Source organism: Pongo pygmaeus, chromosome 20 (genome assembly GCF_028885625.2).
Source record: "Pongo pygmaeus isolate AG05252 chromosome 20, NHGRI_mPonPyg2-v2.0_pri, whole genome shotgun sequence".
NCBI lineage: Eukaryota > Metazoa > Chordata > Mammalia > Primates > Hominidae > Pongo > Pongo pygmaeus.
The window spans coordinates 16,572,924-16,586,648 of record NC_072393.2 but is presented as its reverse complement, the minus strand read 5'-3'; the positions used below and the strand labels follow the sequence as shown (position 1 = coordinate 16,586,648).

At 50.2% G+C, this 13,725-nt stretch overlaps 1 protein-coding gene across 2 annotated transcripts; it reads left to right on the top strand.

The window, feature by feature from the left end:
- The first annotated feature begins 208 nt into the window (after positions 1-208).
- Positions 209-13,200, top strand: CIB3 (calcium and integrin binding family member 3). Of its 2 annotated transcripts, XM_054465861.2 has the most exons (6): positions 209-519; positions 748-782; positions 4,281-4,392; positions 5,721-5,868; positions 9,091-9,286; positions 13,082-13,134. In XM_054465861.2, exons 1-6 carry the CDS (start codon positions 469-471, stop codon positions 13,101-13,103), a joined length of 564 nt encoding a protein of 187 aa, XP_054321836.1. In that variant the 5' UTR covers positions 209-468; the 3' UTR covers positions 13,104-13,134. The 2 variants fall into 2 exon arrangements, with proteins under 2 accessions (XP_054321836.1, XP_054321835.1); XM_054465860.2 differs by lacking the exons at positions 748-782; positions 4,281-4,392 and having other exon boundaries at positions 13,082-13,200.
- The last annotated feature ends 525 nt before the right edge of the window (positions 13,201-13,725 follow it).

Sequence of the window (13,725 nt, the reverse complement as noted above, 5' to 3'; positions counted from 1 at the left end):
ATCCTGAGAATGACCCTATGAGGTAGGTATAATATAATTTTCATCTCATGAATGAGGTTCAGAGAAGTCAGGTGACTTGCCCAGGACCACACAGCTAGTGGGCAGAGAGCTGGGATTTGAGCTGGAGTGTGCCCATAGCCCTTCCGTATACCCTGCCTGTCTCTTGAGTGTGCCCCATAACCCCAGCCTCACCTGGTGGTGGCAGATGTGGCCTCCCCACTGAGGTCTTCTCTGTGATGTCCCACAGCCCTTATCCTTACCCGTGGACACATTCAGGCTGTTGTCCAGAGAGCCTGGCTGTAATTTGAGTCTCACCAAGCAGGGGGTGATGGCGTAGGTGGGCGGGTGACAGCCAGGGCAGGGAGATTTGCCCAGACACTGGTACACAACAGCCTGGCAACCAGTGTGGCCCCGAGGAAGCTGGGAGCCTTCGGGGTGCGTCCCTGAGTCTGGGCTGTGGTTCACACCATGGGCAACAAGCAGACAGTCTTCACACACGAGCAGCTGGAAGCGTATCAGGTAGAGGGGGACAGGACGGGTCCTCAGTGGGTTTGACTGCTTTGGTTCCGTGGTCTGAGAAATGGGAACAGAATCCCTTCATCTGGGTGTACCGTCCGCCTGGGTTCCTGGTTCGGCTCTGTGTGTGGCAGTGTCAGGCCATCTGTGTGAGTGTGGGGCGGAGGGAGGAGGCTGTGGGAGGAGGCCCCAGAGGCAGGGTTCGGGTTAAGACAACACCTCTCTCCACAGGACTGCACGTTCTTCACAAGGAAGGAGATCATGAGGTCAGTTCAGGGAGGAAGGGAGAGAAGATCTGGAAAAACAACTTTCTATTCATTGCTGGAGGATATTTGCAATTTGGTGTGTGTGTGTGTGTGTGTGTAAGTGGTCTTTCTTTCTTTCCTTCTTTCTTTCTTTCTTTCTCTTTCTTTCCTTCCTTCCTTCCTTCCTTCCTTCCTTCCTTCCTTCCTTCCTTCCTTCCTTCCTTCTTTCTTTCTTTCTTTCTTTTTCTTTCTTTCTTTCTCTTTCTCTTTCTTTCTTTTTTCTCTCTCTCTCTCCCTCCCTCTCTTCCTTCCTCCCTTCCTTCCTTCCTTCTTTTCTTTTTATTTTGAGCCAGGGTCTGTCTCTATTGCCTGGGCTGGAGTGCAGTGGTGCACTCATGGCTCATTGCAGCCTCGATCTCCCAAGGTCAGGTGATCCTCCCACCTCAGCCTCTCGAGTAGCTAGGACCACTGGTGCGAGTCACCACGTGCACCTCATTTTTGTATTTTTTTGGAGAGATGGGGTCTCACTACGTTGCCCAGGCTGGTCTTAAACCCTTGGGCTCAAGCGATCCCCCTGCCTCAGCCTCCCAAAGTGCTGGGATTACAGGTGTAAGCCACCATGCCCAACTGGTATTTCCAATTTGTTGGGACTCAAATGGGGAAGGGGGGCAGGTGTGGCCAGTGGACAGAGGCAGAGATGGAGAAGCTGAGAAGTCACATCTTGTCATATTGTCCCAGTCTCTAGGCTGATGAGCTTGGGCTTTCTCCCAAGGGTGGCAGGGAGCCATGGAGCAGCATGAACAGGGCAGAGACCATCAACACGTTAGAAAGATTCTCCTGAGGCTGGGCGCGGTGGCTCATGCCTGTAATCCCAGCACTTTGGGAGGACAAGGTGGGTGGATCACCTGAGGTCAGGAGTTTAAGATCAGCCTGGCCAACATGGTGAAACCCCGTCTCTGCTAATAATACAAAAATCAGCTGGGCGAGGTGGTGGGTGCCTGTAATCCCAGCTACTCAGGAGGCTGAGGCAGGAGAATCGCTTGAACCTGGGAGGTGGAGGCTGCAGTGAGCCCAGATCACACCACTGTGCTCCAGCCTGGGTGACAGAGTGGGACTCTGCCTCAAAAAAACAAAATGAAAGATAAAGATTCTCCTGAGACTGGGACTTGAGGCTGGGAGCCCAGGTGCAAAGTCCAGAGCCCACTCTGGGTTTTGGGCTTGGCATTAAGGTGAGGGTGTGAGGAGGTGGCCCAAGCCTGCTGCAGGTCCCTGGCGTGACCCAGCACGATGGGCACAGATGAGTATCCCACATCATCACTCGGCCTGTGGGGCCATTGTCCAGGGGCCCCGACCCATGAACTTGGAGCTGTGAAACCCAAGCTGGCCAGGGTTCGGCTGCAGCGTGATCGGGGCCAAGGCCCCAATTGTGTAGTAACAGGACATCCATTATTGATGGCCACACCTTTTACTAGTGAGCCCCATTGTTGGGGTGAGGACAGCTTGCAGGGTCACCTCGGCCATCACGATCAAATTACTGATGGGGAAACTGAGGCTCTCAGACAGGGCGGGGCTGACCCCAGGCTGAAGGGTAGATGCACAGAGCCCCAAGGCGGTTGAAGGCTGACATTTCGTCTGTCCCAAGCTTCTTGCTTATCAGATAGAATAACCAAGGCGCAGAGAGGGAGAGGAGAGGAACATGCTCAGAGCCACACAGAAACCTAAACCCAGGGTATTCCCTGATGGGACCCCGACAGGGAACTGAGTGGTCAAGAGGAAAGTTCTAGGTCTCCCCACCCCACCTTCATTGAGTTCCTAGTCATCATATGACCTAGGGACTCATGTCTCTCTCAGAGACAGTCCCTAGCACCTTGGGGACCTCAGATCCACCAAGGATGGTCTCTGCAAGGCTGCTGCTCAGCATGCCCTAATGAAGGTATGGTGTCACAGGTAAGGGCATCTGAGTGGAGAACTGGCCTTACAATCTAGATAGTGTGTGTGGTATTCAGTTATTTGCAAAATGTCTTTTGTGTGCCCTTTAGAAAAAATGTGAATATTAGCTGTTTGTCTCTGCTCTGCCCCATTGAGGAATCCCTCCTTTTTTTTTCTTTCTTTCTTTTTTTTTTTTTTTTTTTTTTTTGAGACAGAGTCTCGCTTTGTTGCCCAGGCTGGAGTGCAGTGGCTTGATCTCGGCTCACTGCAAGCTCCGCCTCCCGGGCTCACACCATTCTCCTGCCTCAGCCTTCCGAGTAGCTGGGACTATAGGTGCCCACCACCATGCCCAGCTAATTTTTTGTATTTTTAGTGGAGACGGGGTTTCACCGTGTTAGCCAGGATGGTCTCAGTCTCCTGACCTCGTGATCTACCTGCCTTGGCCTCCCAAAGTGCTGGGATTACAGGTGTGAGCCACCGCGCCTGGCCTCTTTATTTATTTATTTCTTTTTTTTTTTGAGACAGAGTCTCATTCTTGTTGCCCAGGCTGGAGTGCAGTGGCACGATCTCAGCTCACTGCAACCTCCACCTCCCAGGTTCAAGTGATTCTCCTGCCTCAGCCTCCCGAGTAGTTGGGATTACAGGTGCCCGCCACCACGCCCAGCTAATTTTTTGTATTTTCAGTAGAGATGGGGTTTCACCATGTTGGCCAGGCTAGTCTCGAACTCCTGACCTCTGGTGATCCACCCGCCTCGGCCTCCCAAAATACTGGGATTACAGGCATGAGCCACTGCACCCGGCCCCTTCCTCCCATTATAGGGAGAGGAAGGGAAGGTATGAAAGTGAAGGTATCTTTGGAGGCAGGGTCTTGCTGATAACATGACGATATCCAGAGATGTGTGGATTACATAGGATTCTCTGAATGCTTGCTGTGATCTGGCCATAAGCACCCTCCCTTCTCCCAACTCCATCTGCCTTATAAGCTCCTACTCATGCTTCAAAGCCCAGCACCAACGTCCCCTCTTCCAGGAACCCCCTTCTCCTCCCTAACTTGCTTTCCCCAGTCCAGTCTCCCTGTGTCCCGTGGCCCCTCTGCATCTTGGCCCTGCCCCCAGGGTGCCTGTGTCAGGCTCTGTACACTTGAGGTCCAGGCCCAGGGCTGAGGGTTCTTGGGGACCCAGTATCCCCTGGTGTGCAGTGAGCAGCTGTGAATGTGAAAGAGAAGGGACTTGGCCGGGTGCGGTGGCTCACACCTGTAATCCCAGCACTTTGGAAGGCTGAGGCAGGTGGATCACCTGAGGTCAGGAGTTTGAGACCAGCCTGACCGACATGGTGAAAGCCCGTCTCTACTAAAAATACAAAAGAATTAGCCGGGCGTGGCAGGGTGCGTCTGTAAACCTAGCTACTTGGGAGGCTGAGGCAGGAGAATTGCTTGAACCCGGGAGGCAGAGGTTACAGTGAGCCGAGATTGTGCCACTGCACTCCAGCCTGGGTGACAGACCGAGACTCCGTCTCAAAAAACAAAGAAGGCACAAGCGTCTTGCCTGCTCCTGCTCCCAGCCTTTCCCAGCTTGTTCCTCCCCACATCAGGCTCTTCTATCGCTACCAGGACCTGGCCCCGCAGCTCGTGCCCCTCGACTATACCACCTGCCCTGATGTGAAGGTGCCCTACGAGCTCATTGGCAGCATGCCTGAGCTGAAGGTATGCCCAGGCCATGGGACAAACAGGGGAAAAAATAGCAGAGATGGCTCTCGTTGCATTCCTCTGAGGTTGGTGCTGCAGTTATCCCCATTTTACAGATAAGAAAACTGAGGCTCAGAGAGGTTAAGACACTTGTTCATGGTCACACAGCTAAATGTGACAGAGATAGGGTTAAAACCCAGAGTTGGCCGGTGTGGTGGCTCAAGCCTGTAATCCCAGCACTTTGGGAGGCCGAGGCGAGTGGATCACCTGAGGTCAGGAGTTCGAGACCAGCCTGGCCAACATGGTGAAACCCCGTCTCTACTAAAAATACAAAAATTAGCGGGGCGTGGTAGCGCACACCTGTAATCCCAGCTACTAGGGAGACTGAGGCAGGAGAATTGCTTGAACTCAGGAGGTGGAGATTGCAGTGAGCAGAGATCTAGCCACAGTACTCCAGCCTGGGTGACAGAGTGAGACTCTGTCTCAAAAAACAAACAAACAAAAAACACCCAGAATTGGGAGGATGAAACGAGATAATACAGGTAACAAATTCAGTACAGTGTGTGTTGTGTGTCAAGTACTCAGAGAACGTAGTTCTTCTTGTAACAGGAGCTGCTAAATGCAGGTTTTTATCAGCAGGATGTTTGACACATGGTTTGTGCCTCCAAGGGGAACCTGTGGGTTGAGTAACTGACTGTGAGTAGGGTTGATTTTATTGCAAGTGACAAAAACCTTATTTGAGAGGGACAGAATGGATTGGATCAAAATGGATTGCCCCTGAACAACAACAAAAAAATCCAGAGGCAGGGACAGTGTCAGGTACAGCTGGAACCAGGGACTCTGATGATGTGTGCAGGAATCTCCCCCACTTCTTGGCTCCTCCCAGGAAGAGGTTTCAGTCTAAGGCAGTCTCACCTCTTGAGGCTGTGAAGGGACCTCTCAGCCACTCAGCTTTAGCTTCTGTGAGCTTTGCAAGCAGCAGTAATCAGGTCCTCTCCCTCCCAATTTTTCAGAAAAATGTCCCAGGTCAGCCTCTGATTGGCTAGCTTGAGTCACATGCCCATCACAGAGCCAATCAGTGTTGTCAGGTGAATGGAACTCTCTGCTTGGCCTTGCCTGGGTCACATGGTTGCTCCAAGAGCTGGAAGTTGGGGCAAGGTTGCTCAGATCACAGGGGTGGAGTGTGGAGTTGTCCAAAGTCCTGTCCAGGGACCATGGGAGGGAGTGGGTCTTGATGGAGGGTACTTGGAGGTTCCCAGAAAGTGGGTGCTGATAGTGAGACCACGTGGACCCCCAGAGAACTTAGGGGTCAGAGGATGGCCTCCCAGCTTCCTTTCTGTCCCCAGGACAACCCCTTCCGTCAGAGGATCGCCCAGGTCTTCTCTGAGGATGGGGATGGCCACATGACCCTGGACAACTTTTTGGACATGTTTTCCGTGATGAGCGAAATGGCTCCCCGTGACCTCAAGGCTTACTATGCTTTTAAAATTTATGGTGCGTGCATGGCCCTGGGGTTGGGGAGCATGGGGATGCGGTGGGGAGTGGGAACTGGGTGGGTGGCACCCACATCACAAATATCTCCTCAGGGGTTTTGAAGCCCTGTGTGGCCCTGTCCTCCACCCCACTCCAATGTCTCTCCACCTCATTTATTTGCTAACTCTATTCCAGCCACACGGGCCTTGCTGTTCCTCAAACACAGTCTTCGGCCTCTGGGCCTTTGCCTCTGCTGAACCCTCTGTCTAGAACACCTTTTGCCTTGCTCCTTATTTATTTTTATTTTTTATTTTTTTGAGATGGAGTTTCGCTCTTTTTGCCCAGGCTAGAGTGCAGTGGCTCAATCTTGGCTCACAGCAATCTCCGCCTCCCAGGTTCAAGTGATTCTCCTGCCTCAGTCTTCCGAGTAGCTGGGATTACAGGCACGTGCCATCACGCCTGGCTAATTTTTGTATTTTTAGTAGAAACGGGGTTTCGCCATGTTGGTCAGGCTGGTCTCGAACTCTTGACCTCGGGTGATCTGCCTGCCTCGGCCTCCCAAAGTGCTGGGATTACAGACGTGAGCCACCGTGCCCAGCTCCCCTGGCTCTTTCTTACCCTTGAAGTCTAGGTTGAAAGTAGGCCTCTCCCCATTCATCCCCCCATCCCACCATCCTATTTCTCTTCTAGCGCCAGGCAATGCTGCTTAATTTCTTGTTCCTTGACGTGTTCACATCTTATTGACTTTGTCCCTGAGAAGACTCAAAGGTACCGACAGTATCTATTTTGCTCACCACCTGTCATCTGAGCCTGGCTCAGTAAATATTTGTTGAATGACAGAATGAAAGAAAAACAGTTATCTTAGTGCCTGGCACCTTGTGTGCACTCAGTAAATACTTGTTTTTTTGTTTTGTTTTGTTTTTGTGAGATAAAGTCTTGCTCTGTCCCCCAGACTGGAGTGCAGTGACGCGATCTCAGCTCACTGCAACCTCCGTCTTCCGGGTTCAAGCGATTCTCCTGCCTCAGCCTCCTGAGTAGCTGGGATTGATTACAGGGGCCTGCCACCACACCTGACAAATTTTTTGTATTTTTAGTAGAGACGGAGTTTCACCATGTTGGCCAGACTGGTCTCGAACTCCTGACCTCAGGTGATCCACCTGCCTCGGCCTCCCAAAGTGCTGGGATTACAGGCATGAGCCACCGCGCCCAGCCAAATTTTTGTATCTTTAGTAGAGATGGGGTTTCACCATGTTGGCCAGGCTGGTCTTGAACTCCTACCCTCAAGTGATCCACCCACCTCCGCTTCCCAAAGTGGCAGGATTACAGGCACGAGCCACCGTGCCCTGCCACCATAATACTTTTTGTGTGAGTACATGAAAAACAGTTATCATGGTTCCCAACACATAGTAGGTGCTCAACAAATACTTGTTGCATGAATGAATGAATGAATGAATGAATGAATGAAAAAGTTATCAGAGTGCCTGGCACACAGTAGACACTAATACTTGTTGAGTGAGTGAATAAAAGTGTTATGGTGCCCAACATGTAGTAGGTGCTTAATAAATACTTGCTGAATGGATGAATTAATGAATAAATGAAAAAGTTATTACAGTGCCTGGTGCACAGTAAGCCCTTAAAAAGTACTTTTTGAGTGAGTAGATGAAAAATAGTTATCACAGCACCCAGTACACAGTAGGCACTCAATAAATACTTGTTGAGTGAGTGAATGAATGAAAAACAGATATCATGGTACTCGATACGTAGTACGTGTTCAAGAAATACTTGAATAAATGAATGAAAGAGCTGTCACAGTGTTTGGCACATAGTAGGCACTCAATAACTATTTTTATTTATTTATTTATTTTTTTACTGAGACAGAGTCTCGCTCTTGTTGCCCAGGCTGGAGTGCAATGGCACAATCTCAGATCACTGCAACCTCCGCCTCCCGGGTTCAAGCCATTCTCCTGCCTCACCCTACCTAGTAGCTGGGATTACAGGCACCCGCACCACGCCCTGCTAATTTTTGTACTTTTAGTAGAGATGGGGTTTCACCATGTTGGCCAGGCTGGCCTGGAACTCCTGACCTTAGGTGATCCACCCATCTCCACCTCCCAAAGTGCTGGGATTACAGGCATGAGCCACTGCGCCAGGCCCATAACTATTTTTTGAATGAGTAAATGAAAAATTATTATCACAGTGCCAGGACACAGTAGGCACTCAATAAATACTTGTTAAGTGAGTGAATGAATGAAAATTGCACTCAATAAATACTTGTTGAGTGAGTGAGTGAATGAAAATCAGTTACTGTGATGCCTGACACATAGTAGATGCTCAATAAATACTTGTATGTGTGAATAAAAAAGCTATTACAGTGCCTAGCACACAGCAGGCACTCAATACTTGTAAAAATGAATGAATGAGGTTGGGTGTGGTGGCTCCCACCTGTAATCCTAGCACTTTGGGAGACCGAGGCGGGTGGATCACCTGAGGTCAGGAATTTGAGACCAGCCTGGCCAACACGTGGAATCTCGTCTCTACTAAAAATACAAAAATTAGCCGGGCATGGTGGCAGGCACCTGTAATCCCAGCTGCTTGGGAGGCTGAGGCAGGAAAATCGCTTGAACCTGGGAGGTGGAGGTTGCAGTGAGCCGAGACCGTACCACTGTACTCCAGCCTGGGCGACAGAGCGAGACTCCATCTCAAAGAAAAAAAAAAAAGAATGAATGAAAAAGTCATTGCATAAATACTTGTTGAGTGAATGAATGAACTCCCAGCAGGTCCCTGCCCAACTTTAAGGCAAGTTCCAGATTTTACACCAAGGTCTTGGGTGCCCTCCCAGGGCCTCAGTTCCTTTTTTTTTTTTTGAGATGGAGTTTGGCTCTTGCTGCCCAGGCTGGAGTGCAGTGGTGAGATCTTGGCTCACTGCAACCTCCACCTCCCGGGCTCAAGTATTCTCCTGCCTCAGCCTCCTGAGCAGCTGGGATTACAGGTGCATGCCACCACACCTGGGTATTTTTGTATTTTTAGTAGAGACGGGGTTTCACCACGTTGGCCAGGCTGGTCTTGAACCCCTGACCTCAGGTGTTCCACCCTCCTCAGCCTCCCAAAGTGTTGGGATTACAGGCATGAGCCACCGTGCCCGACCTTAGTTTCCCCTTCTTGTAACATGGGCACAGTATGTGCCCACAGCCGGCCCAGCCCGCCTGCCCCCTGCTGTCACTCCCCATCCATCCTGCTCCGCAGATTTTAACAACGATGACTACATTTGTGCATGGGACCTGGAGCAGACGGTGACCAAACTGACTCGGGGGGAGCTGAGCGCCGAGGAGGTGAGCCTGGTATGTGAGAAGGTGCTGGATGAGGCTGATGGAGACCATGATGGGCGGCTGTCCCTGGAAGACTTCCAGAACATGATCCTCCGGGCACCAGACTTCCTCAGGTGATGCTCTCCACCACCTCTCACAGTCCATTTGCACATCTGAAGGGGCTCTTATGCAGACAGTTCACAGACTCTATTTCTGAAAATTCCTCTATTCGTTCTTTCGTGACCTTGGGGAACTTTCTCAATTTCCCTAGTCTTAGTCCCTGCATCTGTAAATTGGGGATAATTAGGGACCCCCTGGGCACCTCTTGCGAGTGGATACACCTCTTTCAGCAAGCAGAATGTGGCTGGACTTCAGCCCTTGTTGCCTGAACAGTTTGCAGTGAACAGACTGTGTAACTGTACTTGGCAGCCTTTGGGGAAAATCAGCCCCCACTGCAGGGCAAAGTATGGCCAATAGGCCAGTCTGACCCAAAGCCTGGTTTTGTACCTCCTGTGAGCTAAGAATAGCTTTTATATTTTCAAAAGATCGAAAAACAATCAAAGAATAATAATATTCCAACCAGGTGGGGTGGTTCATGCCTTTAATCCCAGCACTTTGGGAGGCTAAGTGGGGAGGATCTCTTGAGCCCAGGAGCTTGAGACCAACCTGGGGAACATAAGGAGAGTCCATATCTACAAATAAATAAATAAATAAATAGCCAGGTATGGTGGTGCATGCCTGTAGTCCCAGCTACTTGGGAGGCTGAGGCGGGAGGATTGCTTGAGCCCAGGAGGTCAAGGCTGCAGTGAGCTCAGATTGTGCCATGCACTCCAGCCTGGGTCACAGAGTGAGCTTTCGTCTCAAACATAAATAAATACATTAAAACAAATTTTTTTAATTAAAAAAAGATTATTCCATGACATGTGACAGTGATATGAAATTCACATTTCTGTGCCCATCAATTAAGTTTTATGGGCACACAGCCACACCCATTTGTGTACATTTTGTCTATGGCTGCTTGTGTGCTTCAACAACAGAGTTGCGTCATGGTATAAAGTTGAAAACATCAACTATTTGGCCATTTACAGAAAAAGGTTTGCTGAACCCCAAATTAATATATGGAGAAAATTCAGCACAGCTCCTGGCACACAATAGGTGTTTAATAAATTGCTGTTGCTATTATTATTTTATAATTTTTAAATTTCACTTTATTTTTTATTTTTTGAATTGTCAAATAATGGTTGTACATATTCATGGGGTACACAGTGATGTTTCTTTTTGTTTGTTTGTTTTGAGACGGAGTCTTGCTCTGTTGCCCAGGCTGGAGTGCAGTGGTGCAATCTCAGCTCACTGCAACCTCTGCCTCCTGGGTTCAAGTAATTCTCCTGCTTCAGCCTCCCGAGTAGCTGGGATTACAGACACGTGCCACCACGCCCAGCTAATTTTTGTATTTTTAGTAGAGACAGGGTTTTGTCATGTTGGCCAGGCTGGTCTTGAATTCCTGACCTCAAGTGATTCACCTGCTCTGGCCTCTCAGACTGCTGGGAGTACAAGCGTGAGCCACCACGCCCAGCCCGTTTGTTTGTTTTGAGACAGGGTCTCACTCAGTGACCCAGACTGCAGTGCATGGTGCAATCGGCTCACTGCAGCCTCCAACTCCTAGGCTCAAGAGATCCTCCTACCTCAGCTTCCCAAGTAGCTGGGACTACAGGGCCAAGCGCAGTGGCTCACACCTGTAATCCCAGCATTTTAGGAGGCTGAGGCAGTAGTCTCTACTAAAAATACAAAAATTAGCCTGGGCATGGTGGGGCACACCTCTAGTCCCAGCTACTCGGGAGGCTGAGGCAGGAGAATAACTTGAACCCGAACCCGGGAGGTGGAGGTTGCAGTGAGCCACGATTGTGCCACTGTACTCCAGCTTGAGCGAGACTCTGTCTCAAAAAAAAAAAAAAAAAAAGAAAAAGAAAATAAGAATAAACCAAGTAGCTGGGACTACAGGTACGTGCCACTGTGCCTGGCTAATTTTGTTTATTTTATTTTATTAATTAATTAATTTATTTTATTTTATTTTTTTGAGACGGAGTCTTGCTCTGTCACCCAGGATGGAGTGCAGTGGCACGCTCTTGGCTCACAGCAACCTCCATCTCGCAGGTTCAAGTACTTCTCCCTGCTTCAGCCTCCCGAGTATCTGGAATTACAGGCGCCAGCCACCACGCCTGGTTAATTTTTGTATTTTTTAGTAGAGATAAGGTTTCGCCATGTTGGCCAGGCTGGTCTTGAACTCCTGACCTCAGGTGATCTGTCCACCTCTGCCTCCTGAAGTGCTGGGATTACAGGCGTGAGCCATCATGCACGGCCTGTTTTTGTTTTTATCTATAAGCTGAGACAGTCCTGAAAATGTTGAGACAGGGTCTCACTCTGTTGCCCAGGCTGGAGTGCAGTGGCACAATCATAGCTCACTGCAGCCTCTACCTCCTGGGCTCAAGAGCAATCCTCCCACCTCAGCCTCCTGAGTAGCTGGGAGTACAGGCACACAGGCGTGGGCCTAGCTAATTGAGAACTTTTTTTTTTTTTGTAGAGACAAGGTCTTGCCTTGTTGCCCAGGCTGTTCTCAAACTCCTGGCCTCAACTGGTCCTCCTGCCTTGGCCTCCCAAAGTCCTGAGATTACAGGGGTGAGTCACCGCACCAGGCCACATAATGGTTTCAATACATATAATGTATGATGAACAGATCAGGGTCATTAGCATATCCATCATCTCAAACATGTATCGTTTCTTTGTGTTGAGAACATTCAGTATCCTCCTTCTAGCTATTTGAAACTTTATTATTGTATGGCAGGGTGTGGTGGTTCATGACTGTAATCCTAGCACTTTGGGAGGCTAAGGTAGGTGGATTGCTTGAGCACAGGAGTTCAAGACCAGCTTGGACAACATGGTGAAACCCCATCTCTACAAACAAACAAACAAACAACAACAACAAAAAAAATTAGCTGTGAATGGTGGTGCGGCGCCTGTGGTCCCAACTACTCAGGAGGCTGAGACGGGAGGATCATCTGAGCCCAAGGAGGTTGAGGCTGCAGTGAGCTGTGATTGAGGCACTGCACTACAGGCTGGGTGACAGAGTGAGATCCTGTCTCAGAAAATAAAAAAAGGCCGGGCATGGTGACTCATGTAATTCCAGCACTTTGGGAGGCCAAAGTGGGCGGATCACCTGAGGTCAGGAGTTCGAGGCCAGCCTGGCCGACATGGTGAAACCCCGTCTCTACTAAAAATACAAAAATTAGCCAGGCGTGGTGGCGGGCGCCTATAATCCCAGCTACTTGGGAGGCTGAGGCTGAAGAATCGCTTGAACTCTGGCGGGTGGAGGTTGCAGTGAGCCGAGATCACACCACTGTACTCCAGCCTGGGCAACACAACAAGACTCTGTCTCCCCACCGCGCAAAAAAAAGGCTGGGCACAGTGGCTCATGCCTGTAATCTCAACACTTTGGGAGGCCGAGGTGGGCAGATCACTTGAGATCAGGAGTTCAAGACCAGCCTGGCCAACATGGTGAAACCCCGTTTCTACTGAAAATAGAAAAATTAACTGGGCATGGTGGCATGCACCTGTAATCCTAGCTACTCGGGAGGCGGAGGCATGAGAATCACTTGAACCCAGGAGGCAGAGGTTGCAGTGAGCTGAGATCACACCACTGCACTCCAGCCTGGGCGACAGAGCGAGACCCCGTCTAAAAAAAAAAAAAGAATTAAAAAACTAAAGGCATGTGCCCTCAAGCCCTGTGGGGGTCCCCCGGCCTAGGGTTGTTTGAGGGGTCCACGTGGCATCCTTCCTGCCTGTCCCAGGGACTTGCCGTGAGCGTGTTGAGGGGGAGGAGGAAAAGGGGTTGTCCACTCCTTGAAGGCCTTAACTCTTTTTCTCTCTGCACACAGCACCTTCCACATCCGAATCTGATGGCACCACAGAGGAGCCGGGCTGTAGGAGGGCGGGGTGACCCCTCACCCACTGTGGACTCTGGTTTCTGAGAATAAACACAAGTCACTGAGTCACACCTGCTGGGAGGACACATTTTTCCACCTTAAAACTGGAAGATGGGAGGGAGGCGGCGTAGAATCTTATCTTTGACTTTGCTGTGTGACCCTGAGTGTGGCCACACCCTCTCTGGGCCACGATCTCCCCATTTGTACAAGGAAGGGGTGACTGCTAGATCATCTTCACTGTGAAGGCTGGAAATGCCTTGTTGTGGGTGTCCGTGGTGGAGATGAGGTGGTGGGGAGATTGGGCCCATGCTGTCCTACCCCAGGGTTCGCACCCTGAAGGCCAAACCTCACCCTTGACTACTCAAGTTTCTTTTTATCCCTCAAACCCTGAGTCATCAAAGGGATTGAAACTTTTACTCCTGGGCTGATTCATTAGCGCTGCCAAGAGGAGACCACTGACTGGGAGGGGTGGGAATGTCATTCACTGAGGTGGCTGCTGCACTTTACAGTTTATGATGCATCTGCCCCCTAAACGTGACATTGACCCCCTATGACATCCCTGCAGAGTTGGCCGAGGATCATGCCCTCATTTGGAG

Coding starts and splice junctions, on each gene's coding strand:
- CIB3 (XM_054465861.2), top strand. CDS start 469: ATGGGCAACAAGCAGACAGTCTTCACACACGAGCAGCTGGAAGCGTAT. Junction 520..747: donor AGCAGCTGGAAGCGTATCAG/GTAGAGGGGGAC, acceptor CTCTCTCCACAG/GACTGCACGTTCTTCACAAG. Junction 5,869..9,090: donor CTATGCTTTTAAAATTTATG/GTGCGTGCATGG, acceptor CCTGCTCCGCAG/ATTTTAACAACGATGACTAC.